The sequence below is a fragment of the Suncus etruscus genome, chromosome 19 (genome assembly GCF_024139225.1).
Source record: "Suncus etruscus isolate mSunEtr1 chromosome 19, mSunEtr1.pri.cur, whole genome shotgun sequence".
In the NCBI taxonomy this organism is placed as follows: Eukaryota; Metazoa; Chordata; class Mammalia; order Eulipotyphla; family Soricidae; genus Suncus; species Suncus etruscus.
Window position 1 is genome coordinate 12,630,407 of NC_064866.1, and position 26,295 is coordinate 12,656,701.

At 47.9% G+C, this 26,295-nt stretch overlaps 1 protein-coding gene and 1 non-coding gene across 3 annotated transcripts in view; one reads left to right on the top strand and one right to left on the bottom strand.

Annotated features, from left to right (window-relative positions):
* KCND3 (potassium voltage-gated channel subfamily D member 3) overlaps positions 1-26,069 on the top strand; it is a 253,371-nt gene extending 227,302 nt beyond the window's left edge. The window contains exons 3-8 of one of the 2 annotated variants that reach the window (XM_049765704.1): positions 13,099-13,261; positions 20,935-21,036; positions 21,314-21,403; positions 22,828-22,884; positions 24,384-24,631; positions 25,212-26,069. In XM_049765704.1, coding sequence (XP_049621661.1) covers positions 13,099-13,261; positions 20,935-21,036; positions 21,314-21,403; positions 22,828-22,884; positions 24,384-24,631; positions 25,212-25,413 — 862 coding nt within the window. In that variant the 3' untranslated portion in view covers positions 25,414-26,069. The remainder of the gene's footprint in view (positions 1-13,098; positions 13,262-20,934; positions 21,037-21,313; positions 21,404-22,827; positions 22,885-24,383; positions 24,632-25,211) is intronic. The other variant, XM_049765705.1, reaches the window with a different exon arrangement.
* Positions 14,007-14,112, bottom strand: LOC125997700 (U6 spliceosomal RNA). Its single transcript, XR_007491736.1, has one exon. It is a non-coding gene; the product is annotated as a U6 spliceosomal RNA (small nuclear RNA).
* Positions 26,070-26,295: the final 226 nt, after the last annotated feature.

A 26,295-nucleotide genomic window follows, 5' to 3' on the forward strand; every position in this document is an offset into this window, starting at 1 on the left:
ACAGAGGTAGGGCATTTGCCTTGCATGCAGCTGACCCAAGATGGGCTGTGGTTCGAATCCTAGAATCCCATGTGGTCCCCCATGCCTGACAGGAGCAATTTCTGAACGCAGAACCAGGAGTAACCCCTGAGCGCCACCAGGTGTGGATCCCAAAACAAAGATAGATAGATAGATAGATAGATAGATAGATAGATAGATAGATAGATAGATAGATAGATAGATAGATAGATAGATAGATAGATAGATAGATAGATAGATAGATAGATAGATAGATAGATAGATAGATAGATAGATAGATAGATAGATAGATAGATAGATAGATAGATAGATAGATAGATAGATAGATAGATAGATAGATAGATAGGATCTATACCAAGAACACAAGGTAATTGGCTTCAATTACTCATTGATATGACAAATGAGAGAAAACTGGGTGTGCCAAAGAGATCTTCTCATCCCTAGGCCTATGTTCTTTCTTTTTTTTTTATTTTATTTAAACATTGTAATTACGAACAGGACTGTAGTTGGGCTTCAGTCACCAAAAGAACACGGCCCATTTACCAGTGCAGCATTCCCACCACCAATGACCCTCATATCCCTCCTCCCATACACACCCACCTGTATTCGAAACAGGCATTCTATTTCTCTCATTCATTAACATTGTCATGGTAGTTGCTAGTGTATTATTTCTCTAACTGCACTCATTCCTCTTTGAGGTGAGTTTCATATCGTGAGTCGGTCTTTCCAGCCCTCAACTATGGGCATTATCACAATAATGTATTTAATTTTTCTTAAAAGCCATAGATAAGTGAGACTATTCTGTGTGTTTCTCTCTCCCTCTGACTTATTTCACTCAGCATAATAGTTTCTATGCCCATTCATGTAGAGGAAAATTTCATGACTTCATCTCTCTTGACAGCTGCATAATATTCCATTGTGTAGATGTACCAAAGTTTCTTTAGCCATTCATCTGTTGAAGAACATCTTGGTTGTTTCCAGAGTCTGACTAATGTAAATAGTGCTGTGATGAATATTGGTGTGTGGAATTTTTGTATTAGATTTTTGTGTTCCTAGAAGTGGTAGAGCTGGCTCATATGGGAGTTCAATTTCCAGTTTTTTGAGGAACCTCCATATTGTTTTCCTAAGGACAGGACTAGACGTAGGCCTATGTTCTCATCCCAAAGCACCACTTGGTAGGTTCTCACAAGAGAAAACTAAAGGCTAGAAAAGGATCCAGAGGGCTGTTTAAAGTGGAGCTCCTGATGGCCACTCAGCTTGGAGCTAAGGCTCTTCCTAGCCCCTGTCCTTACTTACTCCTTGCCCACAACCTCTGCCACCTCCCCAGTGGCAGCCAAAGGAGAAGGAGCACAAGATGAGGAATCAGAAGAGTCCCAGGGCTGCAGACACACCAGCACTATTGAGTGTCTGTTTCCAGTCTCTGCCTGGCTTCCCCATGCCCGTCTTGCTCTGCAACCTTGTTCCCTGTAATCTCCATGCACTCTGTCTTCATGCATTTTATAGCCAAGACCATCCAGTGTCTCTACTCAACTTCCTGAAAACCTTGCCCCGGTCCATCTGCACATATCCAAGGCCAGTACTCCCATTCATGACTAAGATCTTCCCTTCCTGGACAAGAAACACTTGCCAGCCCCTCATGGCAGAAGGCTGGGTACTGCTGCTGGGAGCAGGAAAGGCTGCTGGGAAGAACATATGGAGTGGGAAAAGCAGATGGCGCAGGACTGTAGGACAGAGTCTCTGAGCAAGCTCTGTGTTTTGACCAGACTCGTGTACTCTTCCCTATGATTCTTTCTTGTTCAACCTCGATTCCCAAAGGTTTGGTGAGGATAAATGGAGACACATCTCCTGGGACCTGAGACTTGGGGAAAGATTGAAACTGATTCCAATGCAGACTGAGAGCAAGCAGGTCCATCAAGGACTGGGCCCTTGCTAGGTGGAATCTGCTACAGATTTCTGTTCAGTTATAGCATCTTCCACCTGTACTTTTGTTTGGTTTTGGTATTATTACTCCTTTTTTTTTTTGGTTTCGGATTTTGGAGCCACACCTGGCAGTGCTCAGGGTTACTCCTGGCTCTGTGCTCAGAAATCTCTCCTGACTTGGGGGATCATATGAGATGCCAGGGATTGAAGCTGGGTCCATCCCAGGCGCAAGGCAAACACCCTACAACTGTGCTATCACTCTGGCCCCCGTCTGGAATATTAACATCTTTGAATATAGTACCCAGGGTCCAGGGTACTTAGATAGTTTCTTGATAAATAACCAAATCCCAGCCTTCCTCTGAGAATACACCATGGGCAGGCAAGCAGCAAAGTTTGGGGTTGGGGGTGGTGGGAGGAGATCATCTTCCCTCAGTGACCTCTGAGCAACTGGGTACAAGTCACCTGTCAGTTATGAAGGGAAGAGATATAAGTACCAGGTAACAAGAGGAAAATCCTCAAGGATTAGTTTGGGAGGAGGAAGTATTGAACCATGATGAATTCTCTGGTTGAAGGTATCATATTTGGTCATAATGAATGCTTACCCTTCACATTTCATTCTTAGAAATTCGACTGGGCTCATTTTCATGGCTGCCTGGGGTCTCTATTTTATGAAGGAAGGTGATGGGTGAGATAGTACAAAGGGTACAGTGCTTGCCTTGCATGTGACTGACCCAGATTTGATCCCTGGCACTACATAGGGTCCCCCGTGTATCACCGGGAGTGATCCCTGAATGCAGATCCAGAAAGAAATGCTAAGCAGAGTCAGATGTAGATCTTCACAATGAACAAAAACAGGGGTTAACCATATTCAAAGCAAGTACCTGAGCTCTGTACCATCTCTCCAGACCTGAGGTGCTTTCTTTGTGACTCCATCCTATAACTAGAAACATTTAATCTATGGTTTACTTTTTCTGGGGTGGGGACACATTCGGTAATGCTCAGGGGTTACTTCTGGCTATGCGCTCAGAAATCGCACCTGTCTTGGGGAACCATATGGGACACAGGTGACCAAAGCAGGCCCATTCTGGGTTAGTGTGTACAAGACACACACTACCACTGCGCCATCACTCTAACCCCTCATCTAATGGTTTTCTGTATGATCAAGTCCAGTGACTTAAAGTTCCTACAGCATAAAGGTCTAACTCTATTGTTTTCTTCCCTTGACTCTCATTGACAGTTGCCTCCAGCTTTATGAATTCTTTTTGATCAAACTCATATTTGCTTTATATTAACTTGAAGGAATCCTGAAGGTTTGGGATTAGGATATGCTTCAATGAAACCTTGCTTGAATGAGTTCTTAGATTTAATCACTGGAACAGCAAAAAAAAAAGGAAGGAAGGAAGGAAGGAAGGAAGGAAGGAAGGAAGGAAGGAAGAAAGAAAGAAAGAAAGAAAGAAGAAAAGGAAAGAAGGAAGAAAGAGAAAGAAAGGAAGAAAGAAAGAAAGAAGAGAAAGAAAAGGAAGCATGAAAGAAAGAAGAGAGAAACAAATGAAAGAAAGAGAAAGAAAAAGAAGAGGGAAGGAAGGAAGAGAAAGAAAAAAGAAAGGAAGAAAGAAGAAAAGAAAGGAGAAAGAAAGAAAGAAAGAAAGAAAGAAGAAAGAAAGAAAGAAAGAAAGAAAGAAAGAAAGAAAGAAAGAAAGAAAGAAAGAAAGAAAGAAAGAAAGAAAGAAAGAAAGAAAAAGTTTCCCTTTGGATCATATTTTTGTCTTGTTTTGATTTGGTTTTGGTCTAGTCTTACTCCTCATTCTGTACTCAGGGATCCCTGGAGGGACTCAGGAAATGTCTGATGCCAGGGATTGAATCCTGGTTAGCTATGTGCAGGGCAAACATCCTACCTGCTGTGCTATCTAACCCTAGATCACACTTAAATGCCCACAGCTAAGATACATGACAGCCTTGAAAGTCCTTTAGCCTCCAGATGGGACCTGATTCCCTTTGAAAACCCTCTGACCAGCCTCTGTGTTGCCACTGATGTGAAGTCACAGGTCACCAGCCATGATTGGTATGTGCCTTCACATACTGGAGTTCCTTCCTCCATCATATACCTTCTCCTCCCAGCTAGCATTTTCTCTCATGGCTTCTTCTTCCTGCCAGAAGTAAAATAGATTCCTCCTACATCCTCTGGGCCCAGCCATGCCCCAGTTTATGTATTTTATTTACATCCTAGATGTTTTACAGCAGAAAGTTCCCTAATGATCTCACCTGCTGGTCACTGACTATCCATTCCCAGTCCATTTTCTCATTCTACACATATCCCTGATGTAGGGCTGTTGGATTCAGCTCTTGCATGCAGGAGTCTGAGATTCCCTTCCTGGGAATTCCTTAGGTGTCTGGTCCTCCAAGCACTCCTGAGCATCAAGTCAGGCATAGCCCCTAAGCAGCCAATCTCAGGGCTCTAAAATAAACAAGCAGAACCAAATATATACCCCTGCCGCCCATCAGATTCTAGGCACCAAGGGCTTGATATCCACTCTCTGGGAGTCAGATTTCAGATATCATTCTGGGAAGTCACATAAGCTCATAAAACACATACAGAGGGTCTGGAGAGACAACACAGTGGTAGAGCATTTGCCTTGTATGTGGAAGAACCAAGAGTGGCCTGGCTCAATTCCCGGCATCCCATATATTCCCCCAGCCTGCCAGTGGCATTTCTTTGGGTTTGGTTTTTTTTGGGGGGGGAGGGTGGGTTACATCCTGCAGTGTTCAGGGGTTACTCCTGGCTCTATGCTCAGAAATAGCTCCTGGCAGACTCGGGTTACCATATGGAATGCTGGGATTTGAACCACCATCCTTCTGCATGCAAGGCAAATGCCGTACCTTCATGCTATCTCTCCGGTCCCAAGCCAGGGGCAATTTCTGAGTGCAGAGCCAGGAGTAGCCCCTGAGCACCACTGGGTGTGGCCCAAAAACCAACCAACCAATCAATAAAGTTAAAGAGAAAGAACACATATGGAGTGAGAGCTCAGAGGGATGTTCCATTACTAGTTCATTTAAAATGGATTGTGTCCCTGTGATGCATCATGTGACGTGCCAGACATTAGCCACACAGACACAAATGACCCTGTGTCAGGTTGGGTTTGTCCCAGTGGAGAGAAGAGCTGTCTTGGGTCTATCAGGGTGCAGCCACGCAGTGCTCTGAGGCCACAAGGGAGTCTGGGAAAGTGGAGGGAGATGGGATCTGAAGAGCCTCTGCAAAGCTGAGTCATTGATGCCCGGCCAAGAGCAAGAGCAGAGGGTGGAGAAAGTCATTCCTGGCAACAGAAGCCTGGCTGAAGGCTTGGGTCAGGGAAGAGAATGGAGCACTGTCAGGAATCTCAGGGAGCACAGCTACAGACAAGGGTAGGGTAGAGGGAGGAGCTTCAGATATAGTGGTCACCCCATGTTGCCTATGAGAGTTCCCTCCTGGGTCCTCCACCCTTTCTCATCAACCTTCTCCCTTCCCATCCTCACTGCCCCCCCCCCCACTCTCCTGAGGATGATCTTTCACAAATGAATTAGATCACAGCACTCTCTAACTTCATACCTACATTCAGGGAAAAGTGGAGAACCCAGGAGTTCACAGAGTGTTTGAAACAGAAGGCAGCTAGCTGCCAGCCAACCTTAACTCTGGAATTCTTCCACAGTAAGAGAAGTCATCCAGTTCCTCAGCCTTGCCCATAGGTCTTTAGGGATCAACCCCCTCTTGGTTGGCCTAAGGGCCCTGTCTTCATGCCCACAGCACTCTGTCCTTCTCTGGGGCTGTAAAACTGGGCATCATTATGATCTGTCTTCTCTCAATGCTCCTAGTCTCCCTAACAGTGGATACTCCAGCCCCTGGCAAAGGGACAGACACTGGGAAGTGTCCAGAAAGGATGGGGTGATTGGATGGATCTACCCAGCCCTCTCCCTCTCCCTCCTTCAGAGCCACACAGCTCTCACTTCATCTGGCTGCCAGTCCCTGCTGCCATCTGTCCTCCCAGTGACCCCAGAAATCGATGCCACTTGTATCCTCACATGACTGGTGAGGAATCCAAGGCACACAGAGTGGTGAAGTCACAGCTGAGGCCACTTGGCCAGCCAGTGGCAGCACTGGGGAATGTAGACCTAGGTTAGTCTCCATCCAAAGCTGAGGCCTCAGAGGAACCAGCAGGTGTTGGCAGAGGAATAAGCTGCCATGTTTGTTCCTGGAAGGTGGTTACCTTTGACCTTTGATCCTAGAGATGGGGGGGCTGAATCCCCACCCAGCTAGACAATTTCTATCAAACCTCAAGCTAGGGTAGGAGCCATTTTTAGGAGCCCCAGGGGAGAAGGTGGGACAATGGAAATTGGTGGAGGCTGAAGTTGTCTCTCTCTCTCTTTCCATGTTTTTGTTTTTTGTTTTGGGGCCACACCCGGTGACACTCAGGGGTTACTTCTGGGTCTGCGCTCAGAAATCGCTCCCGGCTTGGAGGATCATATGGGAACCCAAGGGCTCGAATAGCGGTTTGTCCTAGGTAGTGCATGCAAGGCAAAAACCCTATTGCTTGAGCCACCGCTCTAGCCCCTGAGATTGTCTCTTTACCCAGAGTCAAGGACACAACGCAGATCTCGTCACCTGAGCTCCAGGGCAGCCAGGTCCTGACAGCAATGCCCCCAGCTGCAGTGAAGAGCATCCTCCACAGCAGATGGGCAGACGGGCTCCTTCCTCCCAAGCGGGCAGAACCAGACAGGAGCCCGGGCTTGCACTTATCTCTCGACACCTGGAGGAGGAAATGAAGGCAGCAATTAATTGTACAAGGCGGGTGGTTTGTGCGGCTTAAGTTCAGATAAAAAGTTTAATTATCCCTAAGCCCTAATACAAATTAATTAGCCTTCCATAGTAGGAGAGTAAAGTCTCCCTGCTCCAGCCACATAGCTCAGACATCACAGCAGATGGCTGAAGCAGGCAGAGAACCAAGGTGGGGAACACGAAGCTGCACCTCACCTATGCATGCAAGACCTGTTTCATGGACCCCCAAAGTGAGGTCGGGTTATAAAGGCAGACTCTGGATGAGCCCCAGAATCACCCCTACAGCTGGATGTTACTGGGGCTTACATACTTGGGGTATTTTTTGTGTCTCCCCTGTTCCTTTCTTTTCTTCATTGTCAGGGCCCCACACATGTACCTTCTGGCTGGCTGGCTCTGGGGCAGAGGCACTGTTGGGGGTCCATGCACACATGATCTCTGAATGTCTCCTTTGCAGCCTGGAGTAATCTCACTGGGGGGTCTCTATGCTGTTCACACCGATGTCCCCCACCCCAGACACGTCCCTTTATCATGGCGCTTACAAGTCAAAACCTGAACATTAAAAACCCAGATTTTCTGGGATGGTGCTCAGGATATGTGGGGGCCCAAGGCTTGAACCCTTGACCTGACTCTTGAGTCCTTCTAAGCCACTGAGCTGCTCCTCGAGTCCCTTGGAGGGTTTTCTTCACCCCCTTTTCCACTCTCAGACAGGCATGGGAGGAGCCCTTTCTTGTGTCTTTCTAAGGAGAGGACAATGCATAGGAAATTTGGTTATGGTTTGTTATTTTTCGCAACGATGACATTTTCCTTTTCTCTGTGCTCACCCACCTCTTTCCTCAAAATACTGCCGAGAAAGTAAGCTGATACCATAAGCTTTAGAGAATCAGGGTTTAGCTCCCCCCACCCTCTGTCCTGGCACAGCCATCATGGTCAAGGCCATTGCTATTCTGTTTTGCTGCCATGTACCCTCTGCTGTGTAAGCCAGGCAGGGCAGGTTTGCTTCCCTAACTCGCATTCCACCAGCCCTCATGGAAGTGTTCCAGCAGCAGGGAGTGAGTGCAACATGCTCCGGTTTACATTTAAAGAATGAGCATCTTTGTGAATTAAAAGGGGAAAGAGGAGCCGAAGAAATAGCGTGGAGGTAGGGTGTTTGCCTTGCACGCAGAAGGATGGTGGTTCGAATCCCAGCATCTCATATGGTCCCCCGAGCCTGTCAGGAGCGATTTCTTAGCATGGAGCCAGGAGTAACCCCTGAGCACTTCCGGGTGTGACCCCTCCCCCCCCAAAAAAATAATGATAAATAAATGAATAAAAGGGGAAAGAGTTGACACAAGAAAGATCAGTAATAAGCATTTGCAGAGTACAGACAGAGTACAAACAGCAGGGCCCAAGACTGACTTGGAATACATACATAACGTTTTTACTATATGTGACAAAATCGAGTTCTTTTCCTAAACTATAAATAGATGATAGATAGATGGATAGATAGATGGATGGATAGATAGATAGATAGATAGATGAATAGATGGATAGATGATAGATAGATAGATAGATAGATAGATAGATAGATAGATAGATAGATTGATAGATAGATAGATTGATAGATTGATTGATAGATTGATAGATAGATAGATAGATGAGGCGGAGCACTAGCACAGTGGTAGGGCCTTTGCATTGCACACAGCCGACCCAGGACAAACCTGAGTTCAATCCCCAGCATTCCATATGGTTCCCCAAGTCAGGAGTGATTTCTGAGTATATAGCCAGGAATAACCCCTAAGTGTCACTGGGTGTGACCCAAAACCAAAAATAAATAAATAAATAGATAAATAACTCTTAAAATAATCCCTGAGCACAGAGAAGCAAAACTAATTAATGCATCAATGACAGGAACCAGGAATGCAGAACCAGAATGTTAAATGACATGGCTGGGGTCACCCAGCTCCCCAGCCAAGTGGCAGAGCTGGTATGTTCCCAGACAGATCTCAAAGGCCATCCATCACTTTCTTGTTTGGGGACACAGTTACTACTACTTGGAGAGTCTTCCCAGCTTGGGGATCAATCCCAAAAGTGGTACTTGGTGGCCTATATGGTGCCAGGGAATGAACCTAGACCTCTTGCATGCAACACATGCTCCCAGAATCTCTGTGATCTCTGCCTGAGGCCCACCTGATGCCCAGATCCATTTAACCATGAGGACTGACTGAGAAGGACAGTGCAGGACAGTGGGGCAGACACACCTGTCCATCACCTCAAATAATCCCATTTCTTACTCCTGCAGTTCTTGTCCTAGCTGGACTTGGGATCCCCACTCTCAGGCAGGCCAGTCCTCTCTGCTGAGAAGACCTCTGCACTTAACCCAGTTCTAGAACATTCTCCCATTTGCTCCTGCCCAACCCCTCTTTGCTCCTGAAGGAATCGGGAGTCATTGTTTTCCAGTTTAGAGAATTTCCAGACACTTCACCATTCCACCCTCCTTTCTGAGATGGTGTCCAGTTCATCAGTGTTCACAGGGCAGCTTTTACTGACCTGCATTCCACTGTCCCTCTCTCCAGTTACTGTCCCTCCATTTATCCACTCGAGCTGCCTACACTGGTAGCAGAGTCAGTTAGATCCCCCTGGTCATTTTATTCTCTATAGGTTCCACATCCTCTGGTATCCAGGGACCCAGGGGCTGCACTTATTGGTGTTGGGAGGTGGAAAGGATGATGGTCCTAAGCTCTAGGGTGCCAAAGATAGAACTAAGGGTCTCACATGTGCTCAGTATGGGTACTATGGCTTGAATTATCTCCTTGGCTAGTGCATCATTTTTACATGAGCAGCTTTTTCAGCTCATCTCTCCATTGATTATACAAGTCAGTGATGATTTGAATCAAAATACTGCTATTGTCATTTCTCTTTGTTAAATTTCATTGAATCCGTTTCACCCATAATTACAACTTATTAAATCCTTTTGGCTGTTGATGAAACCCAATTCCAGCAACTCCATTATTTGAAAAATGGGAATAACCTGTCTTTAAAAAAAAATGTTGTGAAGGGAACAAGGGGTTCCTGGTCACCAACACAGCTACAACAACAGCCTTGATTTGATCCCTTGTTTTGGTGTCCGGGCGAAGGTTAAACAGACACAGTCAAGGGTGTTGAGTCAGAGGAAGGATAGAAAAACTAAGCTACAGGAAAGGAACAATAAAATTCTCATTTCGAGATAGGAAAAGAGCCAAGGATGCCCCTCAGCAGTGAGCAGTTGTTTTGCACTTATGAGCCTGAGTTCAATCCCCAGCACATCCCCACCAACCCGACACACACACACCCCACAAATTAGGAATGCCAGAAAGATAAGACAGACTTTAAAGCACTTGCCTTGCATGCAGCTATGGCTGCAACAATGGTTCAAATCCTGCCATGGAATATAGTTCCCCAAACACCACCACATCCCAGACAAAAGAATCGGGACAGAAACTGAACTGTGTTCTCTTCCCTTTCTATTCTCTTTTCACATGACTTCTTCCACCATAACAATAGTCTGGCATTTCCCCATAAAGCTGAAAGCAGGGCGCCCACAGCTTCAGAGCTTTATTTGTCGCTGATTCTGCCTCTTTTAACAGAGGTTAGCCTACTATCCAGAGTGAAAATACAGATAAAGTTGCTCAGTGTCATGAACCAACTGGGAATTGCAAAAGAGCTCGATAGCACCTCACACTCACTAGAATAATTAGAGGCAGGGCCCGGAGAGATAGCACAGTGGCGTTTGCCTTGCAAGCAGCCGATCCAGGACCAAAGGCGGTTGGTTCGAATCCCGGTGTCCCATATGGTCCCCCGTGCCTGCCAGGAGCTATTTCTGAGCAGACAGCCAGGAATAACCCCTGAGCACCGCTGGGTGTGACCCCCCCAAAAAAATAATTAGAGGCAGAAAGATAGTAGAATATGTGGTCATTCCATTCACTGTGGTGCACTTAGGAATGGTACGGCCCCTTTCCAAACTAGTGGGACAAAATATCTCAAACTATCCAGTGTGGTACCCAGAGAAATTAAAACCTGCTTACATACAACAACAAAACACTTTGTAGCAGAGTTTATTCCTAAAAGAGTGGAAACCACCAGGGCCAGAAAGATAGCACAGTGGTAGGGCATTTGCCTTCCATGCAGCCAGCTGGGGAGGGACCAGGTTCAATTCCCAGCATCCCATATGGTCCCCCAAGGCTGCCAGGGCAATTTCTGAGTGCAGCGCCAGGAGTAACCCCTGAGCACTGCTGGGTGTGGCTCAACAACCAATCAACCAATTAATTAATCAAAAAATAAATAAAGTTTAAAAAAAAATAAATGCCCCAGTAGGTGCTCCCAGGGACAGGCACCGTGGCAGGAAGAAGTCATCATAACTCTTTACTGAATAAGACCTTTAAATGATCTCAGGCAAGAGGAAGCTAAGCACTTAATTGCTATTAAAGTGACTTATTGATTGGAAGAAAGAGACTCTGTCCCACCTGCCTGGGGCTGAGAGGAAGCCAGACCTCACAGCCAGCCTGTGGCAGCTGCCAGGATTTCGCCAGCTCTGAGGTCCCAGTGTGCTTCTAGCCGCAAGGACTAACTCGCTACTGTGCTGTGGAGATAGGGTGGGGTAAAATACCTGCCATGTACCCCAGTGTTGCCAACCTGAGTTCTATCTCTATACCACATTTGGCTCCCTGAGCACTGCCTGGGATAAAATATGAGCACCTCTGACTGTGTCCCAAAAATCCAAAATAGAGAAAAAAGGAGGAAAAGAACTCTTCCAAGGCTCTTGGTGGTACCTGGGATAAAAATCCACCCTGCTTGGGGTCAGAGTGATAGCACAGTGGTAGAGAGTTTGCATTGTATGTTCCTGACCTGGGATGGACCCGGGTTTGATCCCTGGCATCCCATATGGCCCCCTACCTTTTAGGAGTGACTTTTTTTTCTTTTCTTTTTTCTTTTTTGGTTTTTGGGCTACACCAGGTGACTCTCAGGGGTTACTCCTGGCTATGTGCTCAGAAATCATTGCTTCTGGCTTGGGGGAACCATATGGGACACTGGGAGATGGAACCACAGTCCGTTCTAGGCTAGTGCAAGCAAAATAAATGCCCTACAGCTTGCGCCACCTCTCTGGCCCCCAGCTTTTAGGAGTGACTTCTGAGTGCCTAGACAAGAGTAACCTCTGAGTGTCTCCGGGTGTGACCCAAACCTCCCCACAAAATCCATCTTGCTTATTCTCCTTTAGTCCACTTGACCCTGCCTGGTGGGGCCCTGCAGCCCCCCGCCATACCTGCTCCTGCTCCTCCCTCCATCCACCCTGCACCAAACTCCCTCCCACCTTGGCACTACATAGATCTGGTTAACTCCGCCTAGCACTGTCCTCCCTAAGGGTTTTGTATTTCCTTCGGGTCTCCACTCCAGTGTTATCTCAGAAACTATTTTTCCATCAGCAGTTCCTCCAATCAGCACCATCCCTTCCCCCTCTGCTTCCTCTTCATAGAAAAAAATACATATGTGTCCAATGCTTGTTACACATGGGATCTTTGAGCATCCAGCTCTCACAGAGCTTTGTCCACACCCAGCTTGTGTCACAGGCCCTGGCATTGAGTGATGCTCTAAAAACAACAGTCTACAACCTTTCCACACCCAAAAGCTGTTCTCATACTAACCCATTACCCAGAAGTTAGAGCCAAGGCGACAGACTAATGGATTTCTTTTTTATTATTATTAATATCTTTATTTAAACATCTTGATTACAAATATGATTATACTTAGGTTTCAGTCATGTAAAGAACACCCCCCTTCACCAGTGCAACATTCCCATCACCAATGTCCCAAATCTCCCTCCTCCCCACCCCACCCCCGCCTGTACTCGAAACAGGCTTTCTTCTTTCCTCATTCATTCACTTTGTTAGGATAGTTCTCAATGTAGTTATTTCTCTAACTGCACTCACCAGTCTTTTGTGGTGAGCTTCATGTTGTGAGCTGGACCTTCCAGCCCTCCTCTCTTTTGTCCCTGAAAATTATTGCAAAAAAAGTCTTTTATTTTTCTTAAAACCCATAAATGAGTGAGACTATTCTGTGTCTATCTCTCCCTCTGACTTATACTTATTTCACTCAGCATAATAGATTCCATGTACATCCATGTATAGGACAATTTCATGACTTCATCTCTCTTGACGGCTGCATAATATTCCATTGTGTATAATGGATTTTTATCTTTCCACATCTGTGGGTTGGCCTATCCATGAGCCCATGGCTGAAGAGCACTGCTCTGAATGACTGTTGGATAAATGAGTGAGTGATTGGCAGGGACTCTGGCTTGTCTCCCCAATGGCCTTATGCTCCTTTCTGTTTCTCTCTCTCAGCTATGGAGACATGGTACCCAAGACTATTGCAGGCAAGATCTTCGGTTCCATCTGCTCCCTGAGTGGCGTCCTGGTCATTGCCCTGCCAGTGCCCGTGATTGTGTCCAACTTCAGCCGGATTTACCACCAGAATCAGAGAGCTGATAAACGCAGGGCACAAAAGGTAGGCCTCCAACTGGGTTGGGAGAATGAACCTGGCCCTTTGCTCGCTCAGGTTGCCAAGCCAGACCCCCTCAGAGCACCACTTGGAGCACCGTCCCTGTACAGCTGCTCTCTGGCTTTGGGAAGTGATGCAACTTCCTGCCCCTGCCTACCTGCACTCCAGCACACCAGCTATTGCACACTGCAGTTCTGCCATTTGCTTTCTTTGGAATGTCCTTGGCCCTTTCCGTAGGCTCTGCCTTCCCCCAGCCTCTGCCCTGCGCTCTTTCCTCTCCAGGCCAGGAACTATGGGAAAAGGGGGATATGAAGCTTCTTTTTTCATTTCTTCCTGAACAAAACAGTAACCAATAGGGCCAGATAGATAACACAGCAGGTAGGGCACTTGCCTTGCAAGCAGCCAAGCTGGGTTTGATCCCTGATACTGCATAAATACCCAGGCCCTGGCAGAAATGATCTCTGAGCACAGAGCCACGAGTAAGCCCTGAGCACTGCCAGATGTGACCCTTGGGGGAAAAAATAGTGACCAAGGGGCCGGAGAGATAGCATGGAGGCAGGGTGTTTGCCTTGCATGTAGAAGGATGGTGGTTCAAATCCCAGCATCCCATATGGTGCCCAGAGCCTGCCAGGAGTGATTTCTGAGCATTGAGCCAGGAGTAATCCCTGAGCACTGCCGGTTGTGATAAAAAATAATAATAATAAATTTTTTAAAAAAAGACATTTTTCTGAAAAGAGAAGACTGAGAAAGGAGAACTTCCTGAGGTCTCTAAATTTGCATGTCATCCTTGCGCAGGGGCCATGCTAATCTTCTCTGTATAGTCCCAATTTTAGTATATGTGCTGCTGAAGCGAGCACAGCGAGGTCTCTAAATTTAAAAACAAATGGTACAGTAGACCTTTGACACCACAGGGTCTTGCCAGACTCTTGCCACACAGCAGGTGGCAATCCTGAGACTGGCTTCCTGCATGGTCCCAGTGCTGCCCGAGAAGGTCTGGAGTGTGAAGTACCACAAGGTGAGAGAAAATGTCAAAAGCTTTGATGCCTCAAAAGACATCTCACTTCCAGACTGGCCTCACTTTCTCTGCAGACCCACCATTCACTCACCCTGCAGTCACTCACCAGAAGTTTTTAGGACCTCTGGCTCTTCAGGATTCGTGGTATGAAGTGTACAGAATTCCTATGTGTCATTCCTCTTCTGCTCTGAACTGCAGTGTTGTCCCCTCCTGCAGTGCTATGCCTCAATATCCAATAGAAAAGAATCTGGCTGATAGAGAGATTCACTGATAAGGACATGAGATTTTTGTCTTCCGTTTCCTTCCTTCCTTCCTGCCCATCAACATGTCCCAATTACTTCCAGCACAGGTCCCTGCCCCTGATCTCTCACAGACTTGCCCCCAGCTAGCAGAGCTAGCTTCAGAGGAATCACTAGATTCAAAAAGAAATCAGAATGCTGAAAGAAATCCATGGCAGGGGCCGAAGAGATAGCACAGTGGTAAGGCATTTGCCTTGCATGTGGCCAACCCAGGACAAACCCAGTTTGATTCCTGACATCCCATATGGTCCCCCGAGCTTGCCAGGATTGATTTCTGAGCACAGGACTAGGAGTAATCCCTGAGCATTGCCAGATATGGCCCAAAAGCCAATAAGCAAACAAACAAACAAACTGCTAAAAAAGAAGGGAAAGAAAATCCATGACATTCATAAAAGCCATGTCCAAAAAAGACTGTAGATTATCATGCACCATCATAAGACCTGCCTAGGCCATACCTTCCAGCCTGGACCATTTTCCAAATGCCCCTTCCTACCTCTGCACCCCACTTCCATCTCATCCTCAACTGCATATCACAGACACCAAGTCATCCCTCCCTGCTCGTCTCACGTTCACTGGAGAGACACTTTCTCTCCCATCTGATCGTCACCCCAACACCCAGGACAAGAGCCAATACACTGTCACTGCAGAGCAGAGGATCTCCAAAAGAACCTTCTACTTGCTCATGAGTCCTGGTCGAGCCCACAGCAGCTACCCCCACCCTGTCCTACGCTGACTTCAGAAGAGCTATTACACTTCCACCACTCAGCGCCTCTCTCCATGCTCATTTTGTAACCATGGCATCCCTCCGGGTCTTGTGGAGCTCATCTGTGCAAGAAAAATCCACTGAGGCCGAGTCCTTTCATAGAGATGCAATTCCTGCTCCACTCCCACCTGCTTCCCTCTCCTCTGCCTTCTTTCGAAAGTCAAAGTCAATATTTGCAGCCTTTTCAACTGGCCTGGAGACTCTCTCCTCAGCCATGCTCAGTTTTTCCTTTTATCTTGGGTTACCTGAGACAGAAGAAATAACAAAACATGGGCTGGAGTGGTGACGCAAGCGGTAGGGCATTTGCCTTGCACTCGCTGACCTAGGATGGACCGCGGTTTGATCCCCTGGCATCCCAAATGGTCCACTAAGCCAGGAGTGATTTCTGAGCGCATAGCCAGGAGTAATCCTTGAGCGTCATCAGGTGTGGCCCAAAAACCAAAAAACAAGAGAACAGAACAGAAGACTGCTGAGCCAGAGAGGTGCTTTCCTTCCATGTGGTTAACCCAGCTTCTATCCCTAGCACCACAATGGTTCCTTGGTGAGCACTGCCAGGAGTGATCTCTGAGTACTACTGAGGATGGCCCCCAAAAGGAGATTATTTTATACTCCCAAAACCCTGTCAGTCACCCCAAGGGAGAGTGCAAAGGAGAAGGCCCAGAAGGAAGTCAGGAAAACTAATGTCATCATCAGCCCAGACCTCCCATCAGGTACCATCCCTCCATGGAGCTAAGCTCTGGGGAAAGGGCTTGCTTCACTCTGAGTTCCAGGGTGCTCCATACTGTAGACCTCACCAGACAAAAACCCCATGGCATGGATGCCCAGGGTTTTGTGTTGACATTCACCTGCTGAAGACTTCTGGCCTGGATCCAGCTTGAGGTTGAGGTTGTTATAAAGTAAAAATGCCAGGAACAGGGGCTGGAGCAATGGAGCAAGTGGTACGGCATCTGCCTTGCATGCACTAACTTAGGACAGACCACGGTTCGATCCCCCGGCGTCCCATATGGTCCCCCAAGCCAGGAGCAATTTCTGAGCACATGGCCAGGAGTAATCCCTGAGCATCATCAAGAGTGGTCCAAAAACAAAAAAAAAAAAAAGAAAGAAAGAAAAAATGCCAGGAATATTCAAGCTGGTGGTTAAATCTAACTTCTTATTCCTCTGCCCCCAGTGCCTAAGATGGGAGGGCAGCGGCCATATTTTCTTTTAGGTTCTTCATCTTTGTCTTCTGCTGTCTCTAGAACAAGAAAGGGCCAGTCATGCATGACCAGAGACCCATACTGGATGGACAGCTGAAAAAGTAGTCATCATGGAGAGTTTCTCAAGGACAGCGCAGATAATAGTTTAAGCACAGATAGTACCTAGAACCATACCCCCAGTGGCATCACCCTGCTTCCCGCCCTTGCCCCCACATCCTGTAATCTTCATACCTATTACAAATATAACTTCCTGGCCTGTGCTCATCCTGTCTGGACATTTGCCTGGAGTTGAAATTCTGGGAAGGAGGAGGCACCTGTTGGAAGAGCAACTTTCTACCTATGAGTTGAAAGCCCAGGGACTGGAGAGAAGGGGGGGGCAAAGGAGGGAGGGAGAGAAAGGAGAGAGAGAGAGGAGAGAGAGAGGAGAGAGAGAAAAGGGAGAGGAAGAGAGGAGGGAGAGGGAGAGAGAGAAAGGAGAGAGAGGAGAGAGAGAGAGAGAGAGAGAGAGAGAGAGAGAGAGAGAGAGAGAGAGAGAACATGAGAACATGAGAACACTGCTGGCTGGAGCCAGAGTGTATTTCCAGCACCACCTGGTCACTTGCCAAGAGCAAGAACCCCAAGAGATAAGCCAGAATTAGCCCTGAGCACTGCTGGGTTGGGTCCCCCTCCCAAAAACAAAACAAAACAAAATAAAACAAAAAACAGAACAAAGTTGAATGCCTTGATCCAAAGGTTGCCTTCATGGCCATAGGTAAGCCAGACCACAATGCCACATCATTATGAACACTTCCTTTCCAGCTTTTTTTGAGGGCTCTGCATAACTCACTTTCTTGGTATTCACCTATTTTTTTTAATTTATTTTTTATATTTTGGTTTTTGGGCCATACCCAGTGGTGCTCAGGGATTACTCCTGGCTGTCTGCTCAGAAATAGCTCCTGGCAGGCACGGGGGACCATATGGGACACTGGGATTCGAACCAACCACCTTTGGTCCTGGATCGACTGCTTGCAAGGCAAACACCGCTGTGCTATCTCTCCAGGCCCTTATTCACCTATTCTTGCCCCTGGTAACTACCTATCTGTCCTCCCTCTATAATTATTTCAAAAATATCCTCCATGAGGCCAGAGAGACAGTAGTATGGCATTTGCCTTGGATGCAGCTGACCCGGGACAAACCCAGTTCGATTCCTGGCATCCCGGTTGGTCCCCCAAGCTTGCAAGGAGCAATTTCTGAGTGCAGAGCCAGGAGTTACCCCTGAGCATTGACGGGTGTGACCCAAAAACCAATCAATCAATCAATCAATCAACCTTAAAAAATACAATTTTAGGGGCTAGGGAGATAGCATGGAGGTAAAGCATTTGCCTTGCATGCAGAAGGACAGTGGTTTGAGTCCCGGCATCCCATGTGGTCCCCTGAGCCTGCCTGGAGCGATTTCTGAGCGTATAGCCAGGAGTAACCCCTGGGTGCTGCCGGGTGTGACCCAAAAAACAAAACAAAACAAAAAAAATCTAAGAAAAAAAATATCCTCCATCATCCTTCCTTCAGACAGCCTGACTGAATGCCACCTTCGAACCATCATGCTGTCCCTGTGACTGGAAACATAAAGTGCCCCAACAACAGAGGACTGAGGATGAAGCCTATCCCCAGGCCTTATTCCAAAGTATCTTGGGGTGCCTGGTAAAGGATCGCTCTCCCCCGACCCCCGCCGGGTAGCACAAACAGTGCCCAGTGCCTGCTCACGTGCAGAACCCACAGCTGCCAGCCCTCTGCTAGATCCAGTCGAGCCAAAACGCCTCACCAGATTTCCCCCGCTTGGCATGGTTCTGTAAAGACATCGCAGGCCTCTCTCCTGTGTGGGAGATGATTAAGCGATAGAGTGCATTTGATATGACAATCTGTTGCTTTAATGGAGCCCAGGGTAAGATAAGATTAAAAGAAGTGCCACAGAGGAGAACGGGAGAATCTTTCATCTCCAGAAAGTAATGAAGACAGACCCCAGCTCCGAGAAAGGTCTGGCTCTAAGTGGTGCAATCTAATTACGGCCGGCTCTAATGAGTTTGACACAATTGCATCTCCATATGTGACTCCCAGCACCCAGCTCTCACCCACAACAACCCCCCTCATCCTCACAGGATGAGGCACCGGCCTGCCTAGAGATCTCCCACTGAGGAAAGCCTGGAACAGGAGGCATAGGAAGGACGATTGTCCTGACCCGAATGCATGCCCCTGGCTCAGCGAGGAGACAGGGTTCACTGGCCATTGTTTCTCTCCCAGCTTCCCCTTTCCATCTTTTTGCCACCTGGCGTTTCTTTTCCTCCCATGACAGCCAGATCTTCCAACTCAAGCCATGGCCTCATTCCCAGCTTTAGAAGTCAGGTAGCTAGGGGCCGGAGACATAGCATGAAGGTAAGGCATTTGCCTTGCATGCAGAATGTCGGTGGTTTGAATCCCGGCATCCCATAGGTCCCCTGAGCCTGCCAGGAGCGACTTCTGAGCGTAGAGCCAGGAGGAACCCCTGAGCGCTGCCGGGTGTGACCCAAAAAACAAAAAAAGGAAAAGAAATCAGGTAGCTAAATCTTTCCTGTAAGGACAGCCTAGCCAAAAGGGGACTTTCTGTGATTAAAAAAACAGAATGTGTCTCCTCCTTCTGGTGACATCTAAACCCCAAATTTTGAGGCTCCATTTAGCACACTGAATCAGGACACTTGGCCATTCCAAGGATGAAGCTCCTGAGGCCGGAGCAGTGGCGCAGCAGTAGGATGTTTGCCTTGCATGTGGCTGACCTAGGACAGACTGCAGTTCGATCCCCCCACCCACGTCCCAAACGGTCCCCCAAGCCAGGAGTGATTTCTTTTTTTATATATAAAATTTTATTTTATATTTTATTTAAACACCTTGATTACATACATGATTGTGTTTGGGTTTCAGTCATGTATAGAACACCACCCATCACCAGTGCAACATTCCCATCACCAATGTCCCAGATCTCCCTCCTCCCCACCCGACCCCCGTCTGTACTCTAGACAGGCTTTCCATTTTCCTGATACATTCTCATTATTAGGACAGTTCAAAATGTAGTTATTTCTCTAACTAAACTCATCACTCTTTGTGGTGAGCTTCCTGAGGTGAGCTGTAATTTCTGAGCTCATAGCCAGGAGTAACCTCTGAGTGTTAGTCACTGGGTGTGGCCCCCAAACCCAAACCAAACAAAGAAACAAAAACCAAAAGCTGAAGCTCCTGCTCAGGGCTGTGCTGTGGTCTGTCTGTGCAGACTTCCCCACAAGGTGGGGCCCGTGAGGCTTCTTCCGCTCTTGGGGTTCCTATAATAGAAGCGAGAGCCCAGTGACAGCACAGAGGAACCCGGTGGGTGACAGCACAGAGCCAGAGCACCCAGCCACATGTTGTTGATTTTAAACAACACCTGGTGGTGTTCAGGGCTTACTCCTGGCTTTGTGCTTACCGATCTCTCCTGGCAAGCATAGGACACTTACCATAGGCGGTGCTAGAGATTGAGCCTTGCTAAGTTACATGCAAGAGAAGCTCCCTACCCACTGTAAAATTCCTGTCTCCATTGCATTTGTCTTCAACCAGCAGGAACCTTCCACCCAGTGCTTTCTCCCTTTTTCCCAGAGACGCTTCCCCTTAGTCATTGCCCTCTGTGCTGCTGCCATGGAGACACCCGTTATGGCAATTAGGAAAAGGCACCACAGGACTGTGCGTGCAGCCTCATCAACCTTTGCAGTGAGCCAGCATGCAGTGAGACCCCCATGCAGCCTTCCGCAGATCTGCCCAAGGCCCATTGGGGCATCAAAAGAGTTGTAACAATTCAGAGGCTGCAGTCTGCTCAGAGATGAAAACCTGCAGAGCAGAAGAAATTAGGAAACTTCCAGAATGGGAAGGACCCCATTTCAGACTCTTTCTGGTGCTGGAACTGAACCCAGAAAGAGGGGTGATGTGTAGATGCCTGTTGCCCACCCCCCTAGGTCTACGTGGCCATTCACACCAGCCCAGGAACTGGAGACAGGCATGCTGAACCCAGCCATTCTCATGTCCCTGGCAGTGCTCAGGATATTTGACCCACAATTATGGCCTCCATAGGAACCTAAAGTACAAAAGTTTGTGGGTTTTTTGGGGGGAGGTCACACCCGGCAGCACTCAGGGGTGCATCTGATTCTATGCTCAGAAATCAATTGCTCCTGGCAGGCTCAGGGAATCATAGGGGATGCCGGGATTCGAACCACTGTCCTTCTGCATGCAATGCAAATGCCTTACCTCCATGCTATCTCTCCAGCCCTGCGAAAATTTTAAGACTTTTTCTATCTCCCTGCCCCTGCCTTCCCTTTCATCCTTTTTGTTTTGTTCTGTTTTGTTTTCTCTCATACTCCTTTTCTCTCTGCCCATCACAGAAAGCCCGTCTGGCCAGAATCCGAGTGGCCAAAACGGGCAGTTCCAATGCCTATCTACACAGCAAGCGCAATGGACTTCTCAATGAGGCACTGGAGTTGTTGGTGAGTACTGAAGGGACCAAATTGGAAGGAGGTAGAGGGACGTGGGGCCATCATTATGCTTCCCAAGCACCCCAGTTTGCACCCTGGTAAAATGCCTTCGCCATGTTTTAGTACCTTGCTCACAGGGTCCCCAAACCAGCTTAGGCCAATGGACCCCAAGTCAGCATACACTACAAAGACCATCTCCTGGAGTTCAAGCTGATCTCTGTGAAGAAATGAAGAAGCAGGAATGACAAGAAGCCATTGCCCTACACTCAGTCTCCCCTTCTCTTTCCAGGGTACCCCAGAAGAAGAGCAGATGGGAAAGACAACCTCTCTCATTGAAAGCCAACACCACCATCTGCTGCACTGCCTGGAAAAGACCACTGTGAGTGCCAGCCCCTCACCCTGACCCTCATCCAGGGAACTCACAATTACCCCCACCCCACACACACACAAGTCCAAGTGTGTTCCCTGAGGTGGAGCGGAGAGCAGTGAGGAGAGTGGAAGGGGGAGATCCTGGGACAGGGAGGCTAGCTCTGCTTGACAGGAATGGAAACTTGCAGTCCCCTCAGCACCCATTTTGAGGGCTCAGAACTCAATTTCTAGGCTCTGATGTGCATCACCTTTCCATGCTCAGAGCATGTTTATACTTGCTCCATGACCCTCAGAAGCACATCCATTGTGCTCCAGATCCAACTCCTCATGCCCCTCATGAAGCAGGAGACTGTAGGTGCCGGAGTTGGTTTTCTATTCCCCCCTTTTCCTCAACCAGGGAATCTCCCACAACCAGCCCCTCTCAGTCACCCTGAAATTCCTGGGAGTTCAGTTCTGGAAAGGCTGGTTGTTCCAATTGAGGTGTGGGTGCCCCTGCTGGACTGTGGAATGATGCCTGTGACCCCTGCAGACTGACTGGAAGGGCAGTGGGGCCAAGCCTGCACCTTGGGCCAAAAGTTCTGGGAAGAGTAAGGAGGGCCGGAGAAATCAGGGTGGACAGCAATTGGGAAGCAATAGAGAACCCCTTTCCTGGTGCTTTCTAGCACCTCTCTACCCTAAGTGCCTACATGGGGGCTCACTTAGCACTAATGAAGGAATGTTTTAGAGGTTCCTTCTCTTAGATTCCCAGATACTGAGAACATAAAGACTTTTAATGTGAGCTAAAAGGTGGATTCAATGAATGGCAGCTAAGCCTTGTGAGAACTTCCAAAATGGGAAGGTGCTCTGAAAAACCTAATTCCTCAGGGTTAGCAAATGATTTGGAGGGTCATCATCAGCTGTGCCCTTCAAAGATCATCATAAGACCCAGTTTCTTGCCAGGGGACCAGAACTTGACCCAGCTGCCCTTTCCAAGTTGCATGTGCGGGTAGAATGTGTTCATGGAAAATACGTGGGAGTACTGGGATCTGCAATGTTGGCACTGAAAAAAGGGATTTTTGAGATGGGGGCTGGAATGCATCAATGGGGTGGAATGCAGACTCTTAAGAGAGAGCTGCATTGGGGTTGAGGGGTGCATTGGGAAGGGGGGGAATGCCTGAAACTAAAAGGATGGAATGCTAGTTCTCATGGGAGGAATGCTGGGGTAGAAAAGACAGTGTTGAGATGGCAGGGGTAATGTTGGATCTGGGCACGGCCATGTTGGGCTAGGGCTGGAATGTTGGGAACGGGAGGGAGAATACTGGGGGTGAGGGATGGAATGTAGTCTCTAAGGGGTGGAATGCTGGGATGGAGAGACTGAATGTCAAACTGAGCTTGTGAATGCCGGAATGTACAATCAATGGTGTTTTTATCTTCTGTTGGCATGTTGTCCTCTAGGGGTTGTCCTATCTTGTGGATGAACCCCTGTTATCTGTACGAACCTCCACCATCAAGGTATCATTTTAAAAATTCAATTGATGTTCTTTCTCTCTGGTTCTTCTAAGTCTGTGGATTCTTTTCTCACTCCTTAGTCTGGGTCTCTGCATGTGCTACTGTGATTCTTTTGGGCTTCTCTCTGCTCTCAAAGCTGGGACCAGCACGGGCTGCCAGTTTCCTTGTGCCGAACTCCACAACTGCCTTTCTGATCCTTCCTTCGGACCTCCCCAGGATCTTGGAGAGGGCGGGGAACGTGGCACACCTCTGTTGGGGTCCCATGTGTGTTCGTGTGCCACCTATCTGTTCCTCCTCTCCTGCTCCATGGGGATTCCTAGGACAGCTGTCAGGGCTGGTTTCTGAGCTCCATCCTCAGGCCCCTTTTCTGCAAACCTCCTCCTCACTCCTCAATCCTTGGCCAGACTGCTAAGGTTTTTAAGTCGTTGTTTTAATTCACAGCTTTTAATGATTTGAATGACCCTACTTTTAGCTGCACGCTATCCTGATGGCACTATCAGGAAGTCGTAGCCCCTTCCTGTGCTTATAGTGACTTGAGGAATCCCTTTCTCTGGGTATAAGAGGGATTCATATATACCACAATCAGGGTGCTGGAAAAAATAATTAAAAGAGATCATGGGGCCAGAGAAATAGCACAAAGTTAAGGCATTTGCCTTGCACTTAGGCAGTCTCAGTTGGATCCCCATAATCTCCCAAGCATTTGATCCCCCAAACACTGTCAGGAATGACTCTTGAGCACAAAGACAGAAGTAAACTTGAGCACAGCCATATGTGGCCTAAAAAAATAAAAATGAAAAGAAGAATAATATCCTGGCCAGTGATGTCTCTCAAAGAACTACAGTGCATCTTCTGCATATGGAAGACCCGGGTTCATCTCAGGTACTACATATTGTCCTGAACAACACAGGGAGCACCCTCTAATCACCCTGCTGAGAGTCTCCCCCAGTTCTTCCAGGTGTGGGTCTAAAATCAAGAAAAACAAAATCCTATCTCTAATTTTGAATCCAGTGCCATTAAGAAAGAGCAAAGCACTCCCAGTGATATGATTAATCGAACACCCTTGAAAGCTCTTGTTTCATTCCAACCAGAACCTTAGGAGCTCACCTGTGAAATCCAGAAAAGACCACCTCCCTCACCTCCTGCCCCTAGTCGGGGACCCTTAGCTGACCTGCCCTGGAGCCCCAAAGTCTGGTCTTGCTTCTAGTTCTGCAAGTGCCACTGAGTTTCTCCTTACCCATGTCCCTGCAGTATGCCACATCATCACTGACAGAAGTCCCCACTCCTCTATCTGATGGCCAGGGCTGCCAACAACAGGATTCCTCCCTCTCCTGTGATGCCTGTGGGAGGTCGCCCCCTTTCTGAATGCTTTCCTGGGATTAAGCTAGCCGGGACCCCTTCTCTCAAGGCCTACACCAGAGAAAGGCCACTGCGTAAAGTATCAGAGTGTATCCCCTTTGTCTCTCTCTCTCCACTTTCTACCTCTGCCTTTCTGTTCCCCATAGAACCACGAGTTTATCGATGAACAGATGTTCGAACAGAATTGCATGGAGAGCTCCATGCAGAACTATCCATCCACGAGAAGCCCCTCCTTGTCCAGCCACCAGGGCCTCACCACCACCTGCTGCTCCCGTCGGAGTAAGAAAACCACACACCTCCCCAATTCCAACCTGCCAGCCACACGCCTGCGCAGCATGCAAGAGCTTAGCACGATCCACATTCAGGGCAGCGAGCAGCCCTCCCTCACAACCAGGTGAGTATTTGCAGCCCCCCACATCCCCCTTAAATCCTGGGCTTAAGACATACCAGTCATAGAATTAGCACAGAGTCAGCCTTAGGAGAATCTGGAGGGGCCTTTTCCGTGCTTGTCCTCTCATCTGTCTCCTCCCAGTATATTGACTCAAGATCCTGCATGTGTGGTGAAAGCTACTATATCAGGTTTATCCCTGTGTGAGATTGGAGACCAGAAACCAAGAAATCCCCCAAATTATCTCCCTTGGGGTAAAGACTGGATCAACTCTTTTCTTTTTTCCCTCCTTGGCTTGTATATAAGCCATCTCCCACTAGCTCAACTTGGTGGCCAGGAATTCAGGGAGATGGAAATGAAAAAGTAATAAGGTAGGAGAAAAGTCAGCTGCAGGCCAATAGGCCAAGAATTCTTTGTCTGTAATTAGGAATCCTTCTAAGTTGTTTCCTACAGCAAATGCAGGGCCAGAAGAGTCAGGGGACTTGGATCCCCTTCACAGATGAGGATCAGGAACTATAAGTGGTAGAGGGAACTTTGGGGGACACCAAACATCAGCAGCTCATTTATTTATTTTTTTAAATCCCAGTCGCTCCAGCCTTAATTTGAAAGCAGAAGAGGGACTGAGACCAAACTGCAAGACATCCCAGATCACCACAGCCATCATCAGCATCCCCACACCCCCAGCACTCACCCCAGAGGGGGAAAGCCGGCCTCCCCCAGCCAGCCCAGGTCCCAATACGAACATTCCTTCCATAGCCAGCAACGTGGTCAAGGTCTCTGCCTTGTAAACATCTCTGGACAAAGGGGCCGGTGCAGATAGCGGGAGCCAAGGGGCTGGCATGTTGGTGGGTGGCCTCCGGGACCACTGCCTCTCCTGTCCCCACTACTTCTGCCTCACCCTTACAACCCCTTGCACTGAAATTTGTGCCTGGAAGGGAAATGGCAGACAAGGGGTGTTTGAGGTTCACCACTGCTGCTGGTGGTGGATTTAGCCCTGGGAATCGGCAGCAGCTCGCTGGGGCCGGAGGAAAGTTGGTGGGGTGGGAGATGGGACAGTGCTAGGTGTTGACTATGTGCCAGGACAGAACCTGCACAGTGGGGAGCCCCCAGACCACACTGCAGTTGTTTCTGGAGAGCCCAGTGAGGAAAATGCAAGAGCAAGAACAGCACAGAGACCGAGTTGTCACACGCGAAACAGGAAAAAAAAAAATAACACTGTGTATTTAAGCACCTTTCTTGAGGTTCCTCATGGATAATATTTATTCATGGGAAAAGGTGGAAAACACAAAAAGCACCAATGGATTTTTGTGAAACGTTTTTTCTCCATGGACCCGATACCTTTGAACCAAAACAATGCATTTTGTGAGGTTTGTTTTTCTTTTCTTTTTTTTTTTTTCCTTCTCTCCTTTTATAGCAAAAAGCTTTTAGGATAAGAAGTCAGTTACTGCTGAGTTCTCTCTCTATTCCCCAGGTGGGTGAACAGTCAATTGGGCCTTTACTACCCAGCTGACCTATCCCAAGCTGCCAAGTGACTACGCAATCCCCCTGTCCCTGTGTGTCCCTGTCTCCTGTCTCTGGAACTCCTCTGCAGCAGCCCCTGGCTGTCTCTGTGTCCAGCCATGTCTTTCTGTAAACCCCAGCTCTCCTCAGATTGGTGAGGAAAGCCTGTC